Raw genomic sequence first — 24204 nt, 5'->3', positions numbered from 1 at the left:
ACTTTTCGACTATGGAACGAGCAAATCAGGCTGTGAGTACTGCACGACCTGTAAATCCGTCTGCTGAAAAATCATTCGTTGAAGAACACTCTGAGTAGACGTCTTGAACATGTCGATACACCGTCATGCATAAATCATGGGAGATATCTAATGAAACTTTATTTAATAATCTGTAGAATTGCTTATTTAAGAAATTTTCGTGATACCGTGTTAATCTCTAATAATGCTGCAACCACTAGCTTGTTAGTATTCCATTAAAGCTTATCAAATATTATGCATCAGCAGTTTAGTGGAATTCGTTATTTTAGCTCGATTTATTAATTGCTGGGTCGTCCTCAAGTTGTCTCTGAAGAAAGTTCTACATAGTTGAATACATCTTGCATTGGAAATCCTCAGAATGAGCTCAAGCACTTTGAATAAATAATTAAATCTCACGATTGTAGCTCTATCAGTATAATTAGAAAGTCTGTTTGCTGATTTGTACTTTAATAGATCCTAAATCGAGTTCTATTCTCAGGTTGATACCAAAGGAGTTCAATAGCTCAGTAACATCCTAACTAATGATTAGACTGCGGAAATTTATGTCATGATTAGATGGTTCCAAAAATATATTTTTTATTTTGCATATAGCATAGGTTGCATATTTTTTGCATAAATGCATATCCGATTATTTAATGTTCCGCCAGAATAAATAAGATTAGTAATTATACATCCTAACTCTTTGAAACGAATTCTGATATTTCGAAGAAAAAATCGAACATGAAGTTTTCCTCTGCCTTGGATCAACTGGTACCACTAATTATTTAATATTAGCAGTCCTCACTCTGATCTTGACACAGAGTTGACTCCCTGCGATCGTTAGCAACACGTTAACCGATTATGTACCGACTGTACGATATTCTCCAGGGCAGTGATTTCAATACCGATGCGATTTCGGCCTGCTCGAACGAGTTGGAAATTCTCGCAGCCGGTAACAAGACAAACAAGGGCAAGAGGTTAGCCTTGCCTGTGGCTAGGAGCCGCAAGATGTGTCCCTAACCGGCTTGTTCTCTGCTACGTTGAACACCACGTAACCGGGTTCTCCATCTCGGTTAGAGCTCCTTCAAAGTCCTCCGACTCGTCTACCCTTAACTATATACCGCCCTTAAGTTCCACGCGAACAGTCGAGTAGCTTCTACAAGCCAAAGTTCGCGTTCTCCTTCGCCGCCTTCCCTTGACACCTTTCCTCCTTTTCTTTCTCTTATTTTAGGGGATGTGATTGTCTTTCTCGCCAGGTCCCCGAAGCTATAGTCCTCGACTACGACTGAATTTGACGTCATTGTGTTTAGCATCAAATGGTAGGGGGTAGTTTATACTTGTGTTTGTCAGTTTTAATAGGATTGTTTTCGGGATTCAGAGATCCAATTTAATTACAATTCTTGATCGATTTCTTGGTGCTTTTCTGCTATGTGGCTGTGGTTCTTCCTAGGGGGGTGGTGTTTGTTGGTCAGGTGAGGGTGAGTCCAAACATGATCTCGTTGAATGAATTGTGATCCACTTGCAAGTTTTAATAATGAAGGTGATGGAGGGGCAGGAATAATTTTTAATATAAATTTAATATATATCATTGACCCTTGACGAATTTGTAAGGTGTCACAGCAAAGTCCTCCAAGGGAACACGACTCGTACTCAATGACATCCAGGAGGATGAGTCTCCAAGAAAAACATTATTCCATCCCTCAGCAAATCATTTTAATAGTGAGGGTAATGGAGGACAGATAATTTTTAATATAAATTTCATGTATCATTGACCTTCAACAGCAGAGTCCTCTGGAAAACTAAATCGAACGAATCCACGCTGTTTGAAATATCCACACTCCGAGACACCCTCCAGGGTGGTGAATCTCCACGAAAAATACTGTTCCATCGCTGAACAAATCACGCCAGTTGCCATTGTGCAGAGAAATCCCATTCGATTCGACAAATGCCAGAAACGCACGCAAACATCGGGACCTTTCCTCGTTAGGAAGACCTATCCGTTCGTCGAATGCTCTTACGAGGTCTTACAAGGTCTCCATGTTATGTATTTCCTCGATAATTGGGAGGTATCCCCGTAATACGCGGCTGTTTCATCAAACGAGCGCTAATAATTCCACCATAGTCGAGAAACCCCCCCTGCTGGGGCATCGGGGACGTTTTTCCTCGAGAGTGGAAGTTTTTGCACGGCTTAATCGAGCCGCGTTTCTCGTTACCCCTGGCGGGAGGAGAACCCTCGAGTATTCCAGGCATTCGCGGCGTTGAAGGGTTGGTATCTCAGCGCGAAGCCAGTCAGACGGGAGCCTAAAAAGAGATCCTGCCTTGTGAATGACGATTATCCGTCAGTGACTCTCGGCGACGAAGGTTACAAATACCCAGAGGCACCCTTCCTCGAGCTGGGGTCCTTGTCCTCCCTAGACACTGAGTATTCATCGTGAATTAAATGCGGAAGAGACCTAACGACAAGCCTGCTCCACTTGCGCACGCCCCTGGTCTCTCTTTGGGGAGGAAGGAGACAAAAATGGATTTTGGACCTTTCTTCGTGATCTTTGGTATGCGACTATGATTCATTTAATCGTAGATAGATTTTATTGTTTGGTTATAGGTTTAGTAACGTTAATACTCGTCGAAAGTTTTGAGTTTTTCCGTTTAAAACTCCACTATTTAATTTTCTAGTAATTTTATTTATTAAAATTTGAAAGAGTATCTTGATTGCACAGTTAACAATTCTTAACAAATATTAACAATTGCACAGTTTCATTCTTTGGGGGATTGTGTTTTTCGAAAGAAGACCATTATTCCCAGTTAACATCGCAATTTAGGGCCTGTAATTTGAACGAAACCGTTGGTAAACTGTTGCGATGAATGTTTTCTCATCACTGGCGGGTGAATTAAATTTTTGTCCTTCGCTGGGGTGACTCGGAGTCCTCCGTCCCCCTTGACGCTCGAGGCGTCTTGAACGCGCGGAAGTTTATTCATAAAAACCGTTGACGCCCTTCTTAATTCTTTGTTTCCTTCGTGAGCGTGTTATCGTCGCGTCCGTAATCGTGAAAACCGCCTCGGGCCATGCTGGTGTCGGCCGGATATAGGAAATCGCGTGGAAAGAGGACACCGAATATAAAATCAAGGATTCATCACGCCCACGCGTCGAGTGTTCCCTCGGTCAATCGTATGTTTGCACAGAGCTCGTCCGCGCACGCGCGCCACTTTGGAAGGAAATGCCAATATTTTGTCACGGGATTATGCGTTGCATTACGATCGGCGCGAGTGTTACTCAATATTTATTGAAACACACCGCGCCGTAACGCTGGCCCGATGTAACCTTAATTTATTTAGAGGGAAATAATTATCGGATGAAATTTTGTCTATTAACAGTGATATCACAGAAAAAGGAATGTATACTTAGGGACTTCGCTATTTCGATGTCTTATTGAAATTTAGATTCATTATTTTACGAGAAACGAGAATCAAATGTTTCGTTATAAATATGTATACAATTATAATGAAACATTTATTTGTCAATATAAAACTCATCATTTACTCCAGATAAATTTATTCGATACACATAGAGGATACGAATACGTATAACATTGTTTGTACTCTTCTAGGGTCGAAGATCCTAAGAAAAGAAACTTTGAAACAGACTTGATAGACTTGAATAGATTTCTTTGAAATAGACGCAATTATCTTGGTAGGCCAGTCGGTAGAGAATTAAAACTGCGTTTTTGTGACAAAAATAGTAACAGCAAATCGATTGTGTAGTTACATAAAAGGGGATGCGTAGATTAATAGGTACATGTTTTTCACTCTCAACTCTGTTCCGTTTTCTTGTTATTTACCATTTAATGCTAAAAAATCGTAATTTTTGTCGTTTTTTGCTTATAAATTTTAAACTAATGCAGCAATATCAATGCTCCAATGAGATAAAATGTAGGCGATGAAAATACCTACAGAATGAGACCCCGAACGTCGCGATCGGATAATGAGGAACGGAGAAAAATCTGGAAAAACGGAAAATTCGGCGTTTTTTCAAAAATTTGTATCTTCGCCATTTTTTAAACTGAAGCGCTGGCCTTTTGGGAACAAGTAGTGATTGATATGTTCTTTATGTGTGCAAAAAGCGGGGATTGTCGGTTAGGTGGTTTTCTCACAATCGGAATCGGTGCACTTTTTTCCGTCGGGCGTTCCATCATGCGTTATCGTAAGACCGAAATTCACCAGACCTTTTTCTGAGACAAGAGGGCACCGATAGTTTTCGTTGCATTTTTCCACTGACGTCGAAATACTCAGTTCGATCGTAGTCTTCTCGAGAGCAACATCGCAGCTCCTAACTTTCTGGTCGAAATAAACAGTGTCTTATAAAAGAGAATAACTGAGTGATAATTATTATATGTCAGTCTCGTTCTCGGGATTCCAATCCTGATATGTACTGGTAAGAATTTATCACAAGAGGAGCATAATAATTTCAAGATAGAAATTATAAAATTGACACTGTGTGGAGCTGTTCGCCAGTGTGACTCGGTCAAAAACTCTTCTTGCCTCATTTTTTAATTTCAAAACCGAATGGGTCAAAACGATTCATTTTAAACTTAAAAAAGCTAAATAAATTCATAAACACATGTCACTTTAAATTAGAGAATTAATCTCACGAGATTGTTTGATGTGCTCTCTAGATCTTAAGGATGCTTATTTTTTCGTTAATGTTAGTAAAGAAAGTTGACAATTCTTACGATTCATCTTTGAAGGTAAAGTTTATGAATTTACATACCTCCCTTTTGGCTTGTCTACAAGCCCGTTCGTTTTTACTAAGTTAATGAGACCGATAATGAGATATTTGCGAAAACAGGATTTTTTATCTAGTATTTATTTAGACGATATTCTTTGCATAGATTGTAATCCCTTCGAACGAGACCTCCATATAATTACCATCGAACTTCACTTAGAGGTAAGTTTGTTTGATTTTTAATTTTCTAACCCCAATAACCAATACCATTACATTCAACAAAAAGTATTTATTCGATATTGTCGGTAAATAGTACAGGATTATTTAAATTTTTATGAAATTATTATGTTTAATCCAAAGCTTCGTGCATTGTCAATGGGATCAATGAATATTCAACGAACCTTTCCAGATTTGGAATTTAGCGGAGCTTTGTTAATTAATGCATTCTTTAAGTGCATTTGGACGAATTATACGATACAGATGACGTCATAGATGTCCCTTTCATAGGGCCCTAATTAAAAATGGATTACAGCAACGAATATTATATCACATTCATATACATATGTTAACGTCCGAAAGCAGTGGGTTTGATGAACTTCTACCTTACTCTTATCTTCATAAAACACTACATGGGACTGGAATGTTATTTTCTTTTAATTATTTTCCAAATACTAACGCATACACTTTCAAGAAATGATATATTCCATTCTAACGTTTGAGGATCACATTTTGGATGCCTTTAGCTAGATATAGGACTTTAGTAGTAGACAGTCGGTCAACGTCGTAAACTTTGCTTGAGATAATCGATTCCACCGCGACTTCTCTCCACCGGATCGACGATTGACAATTAGAGGAGTCTCCTTGCTATCCTTCACGCGGTTGGCTACCATAGCACTCGAATTCGCGGCTTGAGTGGAATTGGGACCGTACGCGATTAAATTCTCCCTTGCTCCTGTTACCAGATCGTCTAAGGGGAGGTAGATTCGTCCTTGTCCTTGTTTCTGCACCCGTGGTTGCTGGGAAATGTTCCTTCCAACCGTGCAGACAACAAGGAGCAAAGACTGGCTGATGGTTCGGGGACAATCAATTGGTTCTAATTGAATTTAGTCGGAAGAATTCGAATTTCCTGATGGGAGAACTCGACGTTTACGAATGCTCCATATCGCTAAACGAACAACTTTCAACCTCTACCATCGCACTCAAGCTCGAAACATCCTAAACCAAACAATCCAAAATTCCCCCAAGTTTAAAACCCCCTAATCGAGATCACTCGAGTCCATATTACACACGCGATCCATAAAATTAAAAGTGAAAAGCTCTCAAGCACTCCGCACTTGTCCTGTCAAACAAAGTCATACATGTCCGAGTGGAATAGTCGACTATCGTCCCTCTGGGATCATTCGAACATTTCGAAATGCATGATCGTGCCGAAATAATTAAACAACGCGTAATTGTCGGAATTAAGAGTGTTCTGTGTCATCGTTCGATCACTCGAGCTGTCGGCGGTGCGCGCGTGAGGGAGACACACGAGTTTAATTGACAAAGCAGCGTGAGTGACGTCACGGATTCCGACACGTTACGAGGTACACCACGAGGGATTAGTCGATCCCAGTCAATCGCAATAATGCACCGAAGGTGCATCGACACCGTGATTGTATTTTAGATGTGACGTTGCGATGAATGGGAAACAACGACTTTTGCAGACGAACACGAGCGTTCATTGTGATCTACGGATTAATAATCTTGTGCATTCATGGCGTACGGAATTATAAATACTAGGTGTTATACAGTGGGTGTAGAAAGTATTCGTACATTGATTAATTTCCCAAAAACTACGTGAAATTATAATTGATTAACTTCTTTTTTATAAACAATCATATTCTACATATTCTTGAAAATTTCTACAATAAATACAGTACAAAAAAATTAGCTATTTATATAAGTTGCAAAATTTTTAAGAAAAAACTCTAAATCGATAGAAATATAGAAGCAATAAGTATTCGTACAATTGTTAAATTTTTAAAACTTCATAAACAAACAACGAAATTTACATTAATTTATAAATAATTAATGCTTCGCAAGAATTTATTTTTGATTTTATAATTACTGCAACTCTTCTAGACTGTAATTAACTAAATGTCGATATTATTCGGTGTGGGATCTTCTTCCACTACTCTATTACACCATTTTTCAGGACTTCTTTACTAGAAATTTGATGTTTTCTAATTTGTACGTTTTAGAATCAATGAAAATAAATTCATCTTTTATTATTAAGATTTATTAACGTAAATAAAAGAAAGGAATAAAATATAAAGTAACTATAAGTAAGAAAAAGGAATTGGAAACACACATGTTGCCATTGTAGGCTTATACACATTCTGAACCTAGTTACAAGTTAGTAAAAAAAACAGAAGAAGCATAGACCACTACAGTCAACCGCATAAATACAAAAATACCCAGAGAAACCTAATATGAACATATTTTAACAGTACGAAGCAATAAACTGATGTGTTTACGTTACAAACTCTACTATAAATGGTTCGTCATAAGAACCATACGAATACTTATTTCTTCTTTATTTCCGCCAATTTTTCGTATTTTCTTGTTAATTTTGCAAATTCTATAAACTAGTAATTGTTCCTTGGACTACGAGGGTCGTTCAGAAAGTAAGTTCAACGATGTTAGCGCTGATATTGGTGAGAAGGTAGAACTACAAAATTTTAGGAATATGTTCTCTCATTTATTTTGATCAGTTTCGTATGTCGTAGACCCTGGTCGGTCGATTGTCGCGTGTTTTGTAACATTTTATAATGGCGATTCCGTTAAAATTTGCGTCCAAGTGTGAACCGCGGTGTATAATACGTTTTTTTACCGCTAAAAACATCACAGTCACAGAAATTTATCAAGAATTATGTTTTGTTTACGGCGATAAATGCGTGAGCCTGCAGATGGTTACACGTTGGTGAACAGCGTCCCTAAATGGCCGCGAAGAGTTGCACGATGAAGAGCGCGAAGGACGACCAGCGGACGCAAAGTGGACGAAAGTCATTACGCCTTAGGAATTCAAAAGCTTGTTACTCGTTATACGAAATATATTGAAAGATGTGGCGATTATGTAGAAAAATAAAAAATTGTCTGAAAATTTAAAAAATGACCTTGTTTTTGTGTTTTGATCACTCTTTCACAGCGTAATTAGACCGTTGAACTTACTTTCTGAACGACCCTCGTATATCCACTCTAGAGATTTTCGAGAATATATAGAATACCATTAATTATAAAAAAAAAATTAATAAACTACAATTTCACACAAGACTGTTTGGTGAATTGATCGATGTACGAGTACATTCTACACTCACTGTATGTGGGTAGAAGGTATGCGCTCTAGTAGCCTTCAAACATTTCCATCGACTTGTTTCAAAAAACAATTTAAATAAAAATTTGTATTTCCGATCGGTTTCGATGGCGAGCGTACACACGGGTTTTTTAAGCGAGCTTCCAGCGGTGAAAGAGATAGTCGAATGCATTAACGGGCTTGTGCAACGCGGGACTCTGAAAGCAAGTCAATATCTTTGACTTTAGATTCTTTAATGCTCGCCCAATATTGATACTTTCTGGTTTCGGATTACGGAAGCTCTCGCCACACTCGCGCAATGCCCTGCCCGAATACACACCGCTGTTTGTGTTGCAGTTTACTTTCGCCGTTGTAAGTGCGTTAACTTTTATTAGAGTACAAGTTGCGGAGTGATATTAGTCTTTACGAGATCCCCCGTTGAGGCTTTTAGCGCGTTTCATGAAAATCTAATTCGTGGGGAATGGTTGCTAACGAAATTATTAGCATTGCGAGGACGAATTCGACACTCGACGATTGTTAAATAATATAGTATAGAGATAGTTTACGTAATTTTTACAAATTTTGTATCACGCTTTGATTAAGTAGTAGATATTTCGAACTCAAAGTGTCAATGAAATGATTGTCAGTGCAGTAAAGGTGCGGTAAAATCTCAAATGAGTTTACGATCACGAATCCGGCTACATCTTCCAAGTCAATCTAAGCTTAGCATTCGAGTTACTGGTAGATACCAGAAAAAAATGCCTCGAGTGCAAAGGGTTAATGCCAATTGCATCGAATATTTTGAATTTCAAGATAAAAGCTACATTTTTTTTGGAGTTCAGTACGCGTGATAATTACATGATAAATGGAATGCAAGGTACTTACACATGTGGTAGAGTAACAGGTTCTTCGTTGTTCCATTGTACTTCTGGAAAGCTCGGTTTGTGGGCGCGAATAAGGTCACGTGACGGTACGTCAGGGTGGTGTTCGCCACGTGACTAGCCTCCAACAGTTGGTAAAACTGTAAAGAAAAAATGACCGTGATATTAGTATTTAGAAAGCAATTTTTCACATTTAAACATAAACAGGGTTTATATCATATCCTGTAATTTCATAAATATTAACAAATTCTTGAATTAAAAAATTGGTAAATTTTCTTCAAAGACGAACACGAGTATTATCAGAGTGTCTTGCAGTCTCTTAAAGCGAATGTCGCGTGTATTACTTACTTTTTAATTAATAGAAAGGAATCTATCATATTTCTTTTATTGGTTTAATATTCATTAAATCATGACACCATCAACGATCTACAGTGGGTGTAGAAAGTATTCGTACATCGATCAATTTCCCGAAAAGCTTTTGTGTGAAATTGTAGTTTATTAACTCCTTTTTTTATATTAATCAATAATATTCTACATATTTTCGGAAATCACTAGAATATAGTTCAAACAACAATTACTAGTTTATATAGTTTGCGAAATTAACAAGAAAATACGAAAAATCGGTAGGAATATAGAAGCAATAAGTATTCGCACGGTTCTTATGACGAACAATTTACAGTAGAATTTGTAACATAAGCACATCAGTTTATTGCTTCATGAGAATTAGAAAACATTAAATTTCCAGTAAAAAAAGACTTAAAAAATGCTGTAATAAAGAAATGAAAGAAGATCCTACCCTGAATAACATCGACATTTATGATAGTTAATTACGGCCTGGAAGAGTTGCAGTAATTATAAAATGAAAAAGAAATCCCACGAAGTATTAATTATTTACAAATTAATGTAAATTACGTTTTTTTTAAATGAATTTTTAAAAATTACACAGTTGTGCGAATACTTATTGCTTCAATATTTCTATCGATTAATTGTTATTTTCTTGTTAATTTCGCAACTTACATAAATAGCTATTTTTTTTTGTACTCTATCTAGTCCAGAGATTTCCGAGAATATATAGAATGGTATTGTTTATAAAAAATACGTTAATAAATTACAATTTCACATAGTTTTTTTGAAAATGATCGGTGTACGAATACTTTCTACACCCACTGTATATATTTTTTATAGTTTACTATTTCATATATATACACGTATACACTGTATACGTTTGGATGTCCTATGTCGTGATTAAAAAGTAAAAAGGGGGCGAGCATCGATTTCCCGTCAGGGGTCGACATACCTTCGCGCAGGGACTAACGCGGGGATCAAGTAACTGGAGTCACGGCGGATTAAACGTGCGATTGTACGTGCCGAATTAGCGATTCACGTTCCGCACGGGCAAAGGCGTTTAATCCGGCGCGTCGAATAAAATTTCCCAGGGTCTTTCGTCTCCCCGAAAATTTGCACAAAGGAAGCTCGTTAGTTATCAATGCGTAATTAGCTCTGCGCGAAGTCGATCCCGTTCGCGTTATATCCCTGGCCTTGAGTCACGTTTTCCCTCGCCTTTTTGGCCGAAATGGAGAAAAAAAACATGGAAGTGCTTTCGCCGGGAAAGCGACGGAATATGTTTTTTCCCCAAGAAAGGACCAACCTTTCATTAAGTCGCTGCGAACGTTCTGTTCGGTGGCTTCTTCTGGAACGTAAAGTAACGATCTTATAGCTTCTAAGAAAATTCCCCTGTAGACGTCGACAGGGAATGAAAATAAACTTAAATTTATTCCCGCGAATGAATTTTCTATATTATTCGAAACAGTCTGTTGGCTTAACACTAAACCTATCGATGTTCATTTGTAACTATATATTATACTTTAATTGGACGAATGATACTTATGTATATATTTTTACTTTAATTGGACGAATGATTAGTCTCGAAAACACTTCTAAGTAAAAAGATATTTTACGCGGAACTAAATAGAGAGAAATAAATATTTTGTATAAAAACTGTATACTAAAGTATGAAAACAATCATTTGACGGCTTGTGGTAGGTTTACTGCATTTATGTAGATGTGGACTAGGTTTAATTCCCATTCGAATTCGCACAGTGAAGATTAAATTTCGCCCTTTCATATACACACACAGAGCGTTCCAAATGTTCCTATGGCTTGGCTAAAAATGTTTAAAAATGTTTTCGGGAAGATCAACCTTTAGTACAAGCTATGCTTGCGCATACATTGAAATATCTGTTGAAACGCTCCCACAATATTTCCGGCTCGCGCGTGCTGCAAAATTCATTAAGAATTTTTAGAAAAATATCGCGAAATGCATGCGCACGGTTTAAATAAAACTCCTTTCCTCCCTCTCTGCTTAAAACGATGCACGACATTGAAAGATTCTTTGTCGGCGTGTGCGTGCTCCACCGAGTCCAGACACTTCTTTTTCGGTTTTCAGCTCATTCGACGTTTCTCTCTTTTAAAGCTCGCCTCCCAGGGCATCTATATCAAATTGTTGCTGGCGGAATAGCCTTTGATTTATACAACTTAGTTTGCTTTGAGACTCCCGCCTTCCAGTGGTGTTCCAAAGGGTACACTGACTCTCTATCCTGCGTTATTCTATGCTTTGCAACGGGGCCATTTATTGACATCCTTTTCTGCACGTCGGATGCTCGCGGAATCTTAAACGCAGAGCATGTTTCCCACAAAGTCGGATTCTGGAATATTTTCGTGGATAAGATGAGATTTAAGATTTCCTTTCGCCAGGGTCCTGTCAAGGAAAAGGAGATGTTAAAGCATTCGAGGGGTTGGGAAATCTTTATTTCAAGGAAAAGTGGAATTTTTATTTGGCAATTAAAGGCGAATGTTCCTAAATTGGTATAATTGGGAGTGGTAACTCAGTAGTAGATAATTATATGTGTAAAACTGTATCGAAAAGGTGCAATAAAATTTTTTCATACGAGGCTCTGTTTAAGAGGAAATTGATTTCGAAAACCGTTTGGGGCACACGTTTGACTGAAACAATCGTGGGAGCTACCTCGATGGATAGTACTTCAGAATAGAGTTCAGAAATATTTGATCGCGGCTATTAAAGCTTGAATATTATCAACTTTAATTTAAAATCTGAAGTTGTATTGTATAAATTAGTTATACTTCATTCAGAATTTAAATAACTCTATAGCATTCTATACGCTAATTATCCCGTGAATACATTTGTATATTTATTAATATTGTAAGAATTAATTGTGCCCCATTTTACACGTGAATTATATAATATCTGCATCAAGAATATTCTGCTTCTGAATCGAAATACTGATCGTGGGACACCCTGTATGCGGGCAGAATTAAGAAAGAAGCTCGCAGACAAAACAAGTCCGACAATAAGCGAAACTAACCAGTTAACGAGTTACGTGTACTTTTTTTACCTCGACCTTTGGGCGAGGTAATTATTTTTCCCGTTTAACAAGCAAAGTCCAATTGAATTTGTAGTTAAATCGATTGATGGGCGGCCAAGGCCGGACTGGCTATTAGCCGGTTTAATTAGCATGTCCAAAGGGTCCGGAAATAGGGTAGCTGTAACGACGCTTACCAACGTCATCCCACTGTTCCTCAGGCTTTTTCTGGATGAATATACCATGTTTATCTAAATTTGAACAATATAAAATGAAAATAAAGTGATGTATAAGACTGTTATGTAAAGATTTTTTTATTTAAATATGATTGGAAGCTGTTTATTTTGCTCCAACAAATCTGAGTTTCCTCGATTAGATATCTTTTAACTTAAATTTTTCAAGTTATCGAGTAAAATGCACACAAATAGATATGAGAAAAATTCAAGCAGAAATTTATTGAAAACTATACAATAAGAATTTTTGTTAGATGGAATAATATTAAAACAAGAAATTTAATGAATAACACAGATTAACCCTTTGTACTCGAGGCCTTTTTTCTGATATCTTGTAGATTAGACAATCATTCTATTGACACTTCGGTTTCAAAAAAATTAAGCCTAAAGAAAACCTAGTGGTGACTGAGAATTACCTCCCGAGTGCAAAGGGTTACAAGAATAATAAAAACTAGCTGATTATTGTTCCTCGCTTAATTCATATATTTATATATATATTCATGTATTCATGTTTATTTTGTGTGCAACTCTTTACGGGCCACACAAGGAACTTCCAGATTTCCGATTACAGCGCCATCTATCGCGAATAAATAAAATGTTTGGAACTAGTGTTATGAAAACGTTTCATAGCCAGTTTTCACAGTGCATGATAAAAATGAGGTGTTCTTGAGGATGAAATGAGGATTTTTCATTTTAGGGGCAAATACAGTAACTTCCCTATAAATCGGGAAGTTAATAATGCATAATAGTCAGGTTCATTAGAATTTTAGTATTAATACGTAGTATTAATACATAGTATAGCAATAAAATTATTATTGCACAGTTTCATCCGTAACAGTATAGGAGCACTCGAGCCTCTCGAGGATACACTTACGTCACTATAACGGGCGAAATCCGATTGTCGTTCGGTTTGCTATGACTCGAGGGGCTGTTTCTTATAAACGGATGGGAGTATTATCGCGCAACTCGAAGGCAAACCGATCGCTATGGAGCATACAGGCACGTGGATCGACCGCATCCCAGTTCTGCTTCCACTAATTAATCTGAAATTTCCTGCGGGCTTCGACGAACGGGTTGTACAGTTAATAGACCACAGTCTGAATTCGCATTACCAATTATCTCATCGTATACTAATTAACATGCGCGTGTTCGAATGTGCAGTTGCTTGGATATTAATAATGAATCGACACGAAAGATTTCTTGTTTGGTAGGGTTTGCGTATCGAACGATCACGCTTATTGCGACAATTTGTATTTCTCTGTAGACTTCGATAACAATTAAAATTCCAAAAATTATAGCGAAGTGACCCATACATTTCTTTATATAAATTCAGAAATATAATTCATTGGAAATATGTCTATGTCATATCAGTTTCTTTGCTGCGTTATTTTATTTTCAATCCGCACTTCGTTTCTTTTCTCTTTATTTTGTTTTCAGTGTATCTCTAAGGACGATTACAATTTGTCGAATAAGTACGCTAGATAATTTGCGATAGAAAGCGTGACATTTGATCGCGACGATGATTCTCAATGAAATTCATCTGTTAATTGGCACTTCGTAGTTGCTCAACGTTTGATTAGCCCCGTCAGTGATTCGTCCGTTGATTGTTCTTCCAACGAGAGACTCTGGCGACAAATTACGCGATGAAACAGACATATTCGGACACGACACCATATCGGGGCGTAATAACAGAGGGACCTGTAACAATGCATTCCTCGGGAATTTATGGATTCGCGGGAGGACCACTCTCGTCCTGGAAAATGAATATACACGGCTAGTGCTCGATGGTACACCACCCGTAGGATATCCAAACGGATCTCATCAAGTAGGATAGATTACCCCACAATCTCCTGTCGATCCGCGCGGAGTTTCGGAAAACTTCTTCGGGAATCCGCTAGAGCTTAGGATACGGAATCACGGTGCTGGGTTGTTTGCGCAATTGAAGTAATCCCGGCTCGCTGGAGCAGATACGCGCTATTGAAAAGGATCAGTGGACGAAGTTTTAGCGTACAGACCGAGCGACGGGGTCCGTTTCGCAAGGAGTAACATTATTATAAGAAATGGAGACCCCCATCTGTTGATTTAATAACTATCTTTAACTATTTTTATTTCTTATTTCTTATTCGTATTTCTTAACTTATTATTAACTATTCTATTCTTATTATTAGACTGCGCAAGGTTATGCACGATAAATATGTAACATGCATATGCAAAATATGCATGAAAAATTTGGATAAAATGTAGTATAATAAGTAATATATTATTAGACTGGAAAGTAATGTTGTTTCTTTTACATTAAATTCAAACAAAGTTTTAATAAATTTCTATTTTCAATTAATTATGTAATCGCCCTCGTTATCAACAGCCTCTTGCCATCTAGTGTACAAATTTTCAATGCCAGATCGATAAAAATCAATGGCCTGATGAGTGATAGACAAGTATTTAAAATTGCAAAAACGAAATTAGTTTCCAGTCCACCTAATACTATTTCATATGTTTTTAAACATAAATATGCAAAATAAAAAATGTATTTTTGTAGTACTCTAATTTCAAAACAAAATTTCTGTCTAGGTCCCATTCTTTTAACTATTTCCTATAAAAATATACTTCCGGAATCTACTTATTATCTTTATTCGTATACAAAGAGTCAGACCCGTAAGTAATCGTACCCTCTATGCCTATTGAAGAAATTTGTAATGGCAATTATTAATTTCCCGATTTATAAGGAAGTTACTGTATTTGCCCCTAAAATGAAAAATCGATTTTTTAGCAGATCTCCATGTTTCAAGGTCATTGGAGCAATTTTAGTCTATTTTTAACAAATTGTTCGCGCGCGCGCGTGACGCACGCACGCACGCATGTAAACAAATTTCTCGTTAACGTATTCTAAAAAACTAATAGCAAGATCAAAATGATCGATGATGTAATCGATGTGTATCAATCTAACTTAGAGCTGATTAGATTTTGTTCTAATTCGGTCCAGTAGTTTTTTAGTTTTTTTTAAAATAACTAAACGGAAATAATATAATTTATATACATATATTATTATTATTATATTTATGCGTATATAATACATGTGTATACATACAAGGTGCTCCAAAAGTATGGAAACAGTCAAATATTTCTAAAATGGAACATTTGTGAGAAAAACGGTTTAGAGAAATGTTTTAGGGTTTCAAAAATTCTATTGAACAATCGTGTCCGTTTGACCTTCAAAGGACCGGTCAAAGTCACGTCAAGGTCAACATGATTTTTTTTTAATGGAACACCTCATTTTTTATCATGCACTGCGAAAACTGGCTATGAAACGTTTTCATAACACTAGTTCCAAACATTTTATTTATTCGCGATAGATGGCGCTGTAATCGGAAATCTGGAAGTTCCTTGTATGGCCCGTAAAGGGTTGCACACAAAATAAACATGAATACATGAATATATATATAAATATATGAATTAAGCGAGGAACAATAATCAGCTAGTTTAATTACTTGGTCAAAGTAACCATTACGTAATGCTAGTTAAGAATTTACGGCCCTGGGAGAGTCCACCCACTGCAATTTTTTATAATTTCAAATTCTTTATTATTCCAATAAAGTTTCTTATTGTCCCCAAACAAATTCACAACTGGCACGAATGGCACGATTTGCACACGACCCTCCTCCCAATAATAATTCATACTGGGTGTCCATCGTTCTTCTTTGGGGGCTGGTGGCAAGACGTATCGGCGGAGGATCGAGTAAGTGCATCGAGATATCGAGATGTAAGCCACGTATTCAATATAAGAGCTTTCACCGGGTTCAGACTGGTCCCTCCTCCCCCGTCTGGTCGTTCTGCACCCAACTCTGCCTCCCTCGGGCAACATTTCCAACAAACGCGCACCCGACCAATTTATAATGGAGCCGGTTCAACGGCGCGTGCAATAACGCGGCGAATAATGCATCCGCGCCACGCTCGGGATGTGCACCGTGCATCGCGTTGCAACGACAGAGGCGACATCGAACCGCAAACGGTCTGCAGTCCTCGACAAATTCAAAGAGAATGCTATTTCAGGCAATACCGTGAAATTTCACGTCTGCGTCGATCTCAGATACGCGTCCGAACCACCGCCTAACTCTCCACGCGCCATTGCCCAATGGTGTTTTTAAATTTGGCTGACGTTAAAAACATAATATTGTTTCCGAGAAAGTAGAGGGGTTCGCATTTCAGCTTTTGGTAGTACAGTCCCTGGCCACAGAATTAGAACTACAAATAGGTTGGTTCTGTAGCGACTTCGTCACTAACAGGCCTCCGCTTTCTAATTTTGTTTTCCTTTATATTAATTTGTTAGGTAGGTCTCAGGCGTTCGAGTCTGCCGAGGACCGTTTGCACATTTGGTCGCCAAATGTGCGAATTTGGGGTTTTCCCGGACTCGCTGTCCGTATCGTGAACCAGGTATGAATTCCGGCAGGACACGGCAGCAGTCAGTCGGCAGTCAGTAACGAGTGAGTAGCGAGTCACGACCGTGAACGAACACGTATAGAACGTACGGCTCGAATTTTCCTGTAACGTATATTTTAAGTGTAAACAATAAACACTCTCGCTTGTTGAGTTTAATCGTGGGTATTAAGTAATATTAATTCCTACAATCCCCACAGTTCGTTCCTAAACAAATTTAAGTCCACGCCAACGCGTACTCGTACCTTCAGGAAGAACTGTCGGGCCATTCGCGCGTGATATAGGGCGTATAATAATATAATATGCAAATTAATAGCGCGCAGGGTTCCCAGCTTCTCGAATCTTCGCGATACTCCCAACAAAAGCACACCCGGCCGATTTACAATGGAGGAGGGCTCAGCGATGCATGGAATAACGTGGCAAATAATGCATTCGCGATGCGTTTTCGATATGCGCGCCGCAGACGCAACGAAAGCCAACGAAGACGATATGAGAGGGCAAACAGCTTTCCATTCTCGCGTTGAATTGAACGCGGCCCGTCGGATGAGATTTGTATGTGCGCGAGGATCCACGGGAAAAGTTTAATTTAATAACTTTTCACGAGCTTCGAGACCGCGGCTCCTTCTTTTTAATTATGGCAAGCCAGGCTTGGAACACCCAAAGTGTAATTTGTAATTTTAAATTGTTCCTGCTTCTTATGTACCCCGAATTTCGTGCTCTTGCGCTTTTCATGTCATCGTCAAATTGTTTCGATCGTTTTAATAGTATTTTTCTAATGTTATTCCATTTTTATTTTATTTTCGAGTACAAAAAATTGTACTTCTAGGGAGTGTAGAATTTTTCTTATATTAGATCTTTCAAATTTTATTTTTGAGTACCAGGAATTATATATAGTATTCTAATAATATTTTCTTCATATCTTATTTTTTTGTAGAGAAAATTGTATCCTGATGAAAATTCTGTATTTAATAATTCTGTAATTTTCCTTATGTTAGATTCTTCATATTTTATTTTTAACTACCAGCAGTTATGTCTGACAATCTATATATCACATTCATTTTTTATCTTTAATCCATTAAATGTGATTGTATCGTTTTATAAACTCCGCAGAAATGTGCGTAAACAGTAGCCTTTCTACAACTAAGAAGTCACCATGCTTTACTTAAATTATTATTTTGAAATAGCTTCTTGTATCCCTAATGAAAAACACGTATCTCGAATTCTGTTAAATATCACGAGGATATGAATGATGGAATATACGTTTTTCCATGGACGATACTGTCATTCATAGAGAACAATAAGCAGTTCGATAAGGACTACCCAATGAAAGTTCGATTGAATTAGGGACATCGAGTTCTCGATAGCAAAGAAAGAGGCTCGCGCATAGCATTCCTCTCATACAATGAAGTCAATCATGTTGACAGTAGGATAACGTCCTGGCTTTGTTCATTAGACTGAACTGGTCACAATGACGCAACGATTAATCTGTCCGTGTTAAGAAAAATCTTTTTAACTTTACTCGTATCGAGTATTCTAGGATGTCTGTGAATGAAGGAATGAAACTAGTAAAAATATTTGTACAAAAGTTATTCGGCGAAAAGGTGCAAGTTATATAACGTAAATAATATTCTAACCTCCTATATTCAGTCGAAATTTTAGAAGTTTTGGACAAATATGTAAAGTCGTTCGATTCTCCATTGCTACACGAGATACTAAATTTCCAAAATTTGAACACAATTTGCCTCTGAGCTATAGAGTTGCTTTATCAAGGAAAATGGACAAACTATAGAAGTCAGAAGTGAACAAATGCTCGACTATTTTCATGCCCAACTAATTCAAAGTGCAGAGTTATCGCGAAATTAACGCAAAACCGTATCGAGCTTCCAGGTTTACATAATACAGCAGATTCTTATCGCACCTTTATCGCTCGCAATTAAAGCAGTCCGCTCGCGTGTTCTTTATCACCGTTGCACTCATTAGGCAACGTACTTTGCGTATTATTAATATCACGAAAGGCTGCGGGCGTGCAGCGGCGAAAGTGAAACAAAAAGAAACTCGAGGCACCCTTTCGCGATACAATACGCAACCCTAAGACCGACGCATCGAAGAAAGGGGCGAATCGGTGAGTCAAAGTTTCAAACTTCACAGCTCTTTAACGTGACCCTTCCTAGGATCGATTCTAATTTTCACAAAACCAGAAACGAGAACCATGTTCTCCACTCTTATTATGATATTTAGTATTATTTTTGTCCATCGTTGCGTGGGAGGTAAAATGTCTGGTGTAATAATAACACGAGTGGAGAACATGTATGCCCCGCAAAAATTGCAAATGACTCGATGGAAAATGATGAAATTTCACATTTTGCTTCTAAAAAGACCTCAGCGGATTTCAGCAAAGGTCTTTAGTTGAATTTTCAAATTAGAAATAATTTAACAAACACCACCGTCCAAACAGTCAATTGTATGTGTTACTAATATTTTATTCAAGTCTTTAGAATCATCCCTTAGTAACCACACTAGCCAAATTATTATCCACCCATATATCGAAGACTGCCTGCTCAATTTGCATTTCACTTAGCAATCTCATGCAACGACCCTCCCCAAAAAAAACACGACTCCAATAATTTTGATTATTCAGATTACAATTCGTGGTTCAGTGACTCGCGAAGACAGCGAAGGGTGAAATATTTATCTCTCGGAGATTCCATCGATCCCATTTATCGGCGCAACAGGGAGGGGATACACCTCTGATTTCCACATTTCATAATCCCCCGCTCGTAATTTGCGATAAGCGCGAGGATACAAGCGGGAAATTCTTGTTACGTGTTTCGTGACTCATCGTCGTACGCGTCCCCTGCTGAACAAGTCGAAGAAATGAATTTCCAGGGGACGGTTCGCCATGGCGTCGAACTGGCGCCAACGAGACGACCCCTCAAATTTGACCCCACGCGACGGGGATCACCGTTCCCCTGAATCCTCCAGGTTTCGCATGACATCTCATGAATCCTTCTCCCTTGGCAGCGCCCTTGATGGAACACCCTTAAAAGGGGGATGATCGATTGCCGATTCAGGCCGGGCTTGTGACGCATGGATAATTCGAAAATGATTATCGGGAAGCTTAATTCTGTCGAGCCTGAATCCGGCTTGATTGGTCGTCGTCTCGCATAAATAGAATTCCTTAGAAGCAATTCGATGCGGGCTTCCCTTCGAAACATTTCGACAAATCGTGGCTTTCATTTTTAATTTAGAATATCGGACAAGTTAAATTTTGTTGGAATAGCGGAAGAGAAAAATTTCTGGAGGGATAGTTCACATGTCAAGTAGGATTTTAGGAATTGCGCAATGTGGAGCTATTGGCGACTTATAAATGTTAAATCGAGGGCAAAATTATTTTGGAGGAAGTGGTTATAATTTGTACTTCTCTTTAATTTTATTAAGAAATATTTATTAGCTCCATGAGGATCAAATGTAAAGGCAATTATATTCGTAAATTGTGCGGCGCTTTACTTATGGCTGGTTTTACAGCAAAAGTACATAGGGTGGGGCAATAACTATTAGCACCTCAGATATCTTCGAAACTAGTATAAGTTTCACAGAAATATTTGCTGAAACAAAATTGATTTCTTCCATTTTATTTCAGCAAATGTCCCATCTTGTATATAACAAAAGTTATTCAAAATCAAATTTAGGAATTTTTTTGTGGAACACAAATTTTTGATAGACCCAATGGTAACCGAGATGAATACGTATAGATCAACACCTTGCTAGCGAAGAACCAGTACGGGATACCATCCACAGAAGGTGCGATATTTCGCCAACCGCTCAGATTACAATAAAAACAAACATAACAGAAATTGTAGAAAACAACATTTAGAAACTATTTTACTCCATCCATGTTTCTGATAGACTCAATAATAACCGAGTAAAACGACAACAAAGGGCTCCCTAATCGTCCTCCCCAAAAATCCTCTTCCAGAAGGTAGACGGGACAATTACCGCTATCTTTGCCTAATAATTGATAGAACATCCAAAATTCTCGCGGCATGTAGACGACGCGCGATACAACGATCCGTTGGGAACCATTCTCGAGCATTCCGGAGCGTGGTTATTCGCCACAACATTAAATGTCAACCGTGTCGAACGCGTGTTGCGAATCCGAATGCGGAAACGCTATTACGATTATTTCGGTAGGCTTCCTTCGTTTAACGGTCGCATTAGCAAGCTTCCGGAAGTGCAGGAGCGTTACGAGGTATCGATATCCCCGCGGCTTTAATGGTCATGCTGAATATTGATTACCAATTAGTGGCATAATCAGCGCGATCCAAATAGTTAATGAGCGGCGGGGGTTAAGTGCAACCCCCTCGTTGAAATTATAGGACCACCGCAGGCTCGCAAGCTCATTAACAACCGATTCCTTGTTTTTCTCAGGGGGGAATACAGCGTTGGACGTTTGGGGGAACGCAGGTGAGAGTTTTTTAGGTGCTCGTTGGTCTGGAAAAATGAGCGCATTCGCTGGAGGATCGATGTTGTGTATGCGAATGGAGGGGTAGTTCACAGGTCAAGGAGGATTGTAGCAATTGCGCAATGTGGAGCTATTGGGGAGTTATAAATGTTAAATCGAGGGCAAGATTATTTCGGAGGCAGGGCCGCCACGTACGGTTGCGAGGGTTGTGCACCGCACGGGGGCGCTTCTCTGAAGGGGCGCCGTATCGTCAGAAGAATTTGTGAACTTTTTAACAGACTTTGAAAAGAAGGAAGTTACTCAACGTGTATTTTTTTTTTTATCCATTACAACTAAGGTGTAATGAATCATTAAATCACCGAGAGCCCAAATTGCTCGGGAGAGGTAAGAACCAAACGGGGGTGAGCTAGCTTGTCCGGCTGCCGAAAGGTTGTCTGCGAAAACGTTAATGCTTGAAAATAGTATGCAATATTGACAGTCTCGATTGTCGGCATTTTGGAAGTTAAAATAGAGTTATCTGAAATTGTAAGAAATCTTTGAATTTACTGCCATGCAGTGGCTAACCACAAAAGGGCAAATAATCCTTTGCGGGCTCTTATATGAAGTTACCGAAAACTTATCAATCAAAAGTGCGAACCGTTTCTTTTAGCGGCGATGAATATTTTGAAAATTTTATTACTTCTGCGAGCGGTATAGCAAACCAGATGGACATTGACCCTGATTTTCCTAAACTTGCAAGGAGAAAAAAAAAGATGTTTCAATACAAAGCTACAGTTTTATAAAACCTGAGATGGATTCTCATGCCGTTCTGAATTTTATGTATGAAAATAAATTAAGTGATACATTTCCAAATTTAGCAATTTTACTACCCATTTATTTAACTTTGCCTGTTTCGGTAGCTTCCGGAGAAAGGTGTTTTTCCGAATTAAAAATTATTAAGAACTATTTAGGTTCTACAATGAGTCAAGAACGCTTAACTGACTTTTCAATTATATCTATTGGGAATGACATTCTAGATACATTAAATATTAGTTATTTAATTAAAAATTTGGTGCCAGCCAAAGCTCGGAGGGTTAATATGTAAATAATTATATAATGTATAATGTATAATGTATATTTGTTGTAATTTACCAATTATGTATCATGGAAAAGGGTGCTAAATTTTTCTAGCACACAGGCGCTTCTTACCCACGTGGCGGCCCTGTTTGAAGGAAGTGGTTATAATCTCTACTCCTCTTATAAGAATATTTATTAGTAAATATTCATTAGCTTCTTGAGGATCAAATATAGAGGCAACTATATTCGTAAATGTGTGGAGATCTTCTAGGTTGCAAACATAAGTCAATTAGACCAGCTTGAAGTTGGAAAGGTGATACGTGGGTCTAGTGGAACGAGGTGCAGTGTAGGGCAAAGCAACCCTAGCAGGTCTCAGTAGAGTTTGTCTTAATGAAGGGAGTCTAAAAACTTGAAGCAAGATTAAGATGGTCTTGAATGGAAAAGTTAAAACACCTTTCAATCTTGATTACTGCTTTAGAAATCAAGCATTCGCAAAAGGCAACCACATGTTTTCCCAGTCGTCCACTTCCAGTAATTTGTTGGCAACTGTCCCTTGCACAAAAGTCAGAATAATGGAACTTTCGCGGAACGAGTTCTCGTCGACCCAATTCCATATTCCGTGCATTTCATCGGGCGTTCCCTTCAATTTTATTGACGTTGATCTCACCTCGAGAAGCTGTGTTTCATCGGGAAGCGCACTTCGCGCAAATTCCCCTCGTCTGGTGCCAGCGCGCTTTGTTTTACAGTTTGCTTTAATCACCGCGCCGTATTTGTTTTTACCTTTTAAGAGCGTCGTGAGTAACCAATGCCACGAATCGAAAGTATGAAGCGTTCAGATTCGATGCTTTTAATGGTAGTGGTGCTCTGTTTCAATGTTGACACAGGGGGCCGAGGATGCTGAGAGGGGGATGCCACGAACTGTCATTAAGGAAATATCTTTCTGGGTGAGCACTTCCACGGAGGGATTGCATTATACTTGGACATGATATGGTAAATGGACCCATTACGTGGCGAGAAGACCCGTGTTTTTCATCAATGAACGAGGAAAATGCACGCGGAATAAGGTAAACGTAATTAATTTTTTAAAGGAGTGTGAATCGTAGAAAGGTTTTGTTGTTTATAAACGGAGTGTAGTATTAATGTAACGAGAATTTTCAGAAATTTTGTTCTTTTTATTGATCTTTTTATTTTGCTTTTTCAGTCTCTTAAGCTAGCCATTGAAAGATTGAATACTAGCATCGATAGAATTGAATTAGAAATTAAACAATAATAGTAAACATTGAACAATTATTAAGAGCCATAAATGAATGCACAAAATGAAATACCATCCTTTTAGTTCATTATTCATTATTTTATAATCAATAAATATTGCACACTTATTAAGCGCTCAAAACGAATGCACAAAATGAAATATGACCCTTTTAATTCCTTGTTCATTATTCTTATAATCTATAATAAATATTGCACACTTATTAAGAGCCCAAAATGAATGCACAAAATGAAATACGACCCTTTTCATTCATTATTCATTATTCTTATAAACTGTTGTTCACTTGAATTTCACGCCAGCACGATATATTCAGAGTTTCAGACTGTTTCTCCAACTGTTCCCAATCGACAGTTTACATTTTACAGACGTTACATCGACGAAACAAACGACGAATGTTTTCGCAAAATGGTTGCACTCCA

General features: G+C 38.1%; 1 protein-coding gene across 4 annotated transcripts in view; it reads right to left on the bottom strand.

Annotated features, from left to right (window-relative positions):
• The window catches only part of LOC128886390 (fasciclin-1), a 441990-nt gene that overhangs the window by 148052 nt on the left and 269734 nt on the right, over positions 1-24204 (bottom strand). For all 4 annotated transcript variants that reach the window (XM_054141248.1, XM_054141250.1, XM_054141249.1 and 1 more), the window contains exon 2: positions 8955-9090. In XM_054141248.1, coding sequence (XP_053997223.1) covers positions 8955-9090 — 136 coding nt within the window. The remainder of the gene's footprint in view (positions 1-8954; positions 9091-24204) is intronic.

Source organism: Hylaeus anthracinus, unplaced genomic scaffold (assembly GCF_026225885.1).
Source record: "Hylaeus anthracinus isolate JK02 unplaced genomic scaffold, UHH_iyHylAnth1.0_haploid 11982, whole genome shotgun sequence".
In the NCBI taxonomy this organism is placed as follows: domain Eukaryota; kingdom Metazoa; phylum Arthropoda; class Insecta; order Hymenoptera; family Colletidae; genus Hylaeus; species Hylaeus anthracinus.
This window is presented reverse-complemented; position numbering and strand designations above follow the sequence as displayed.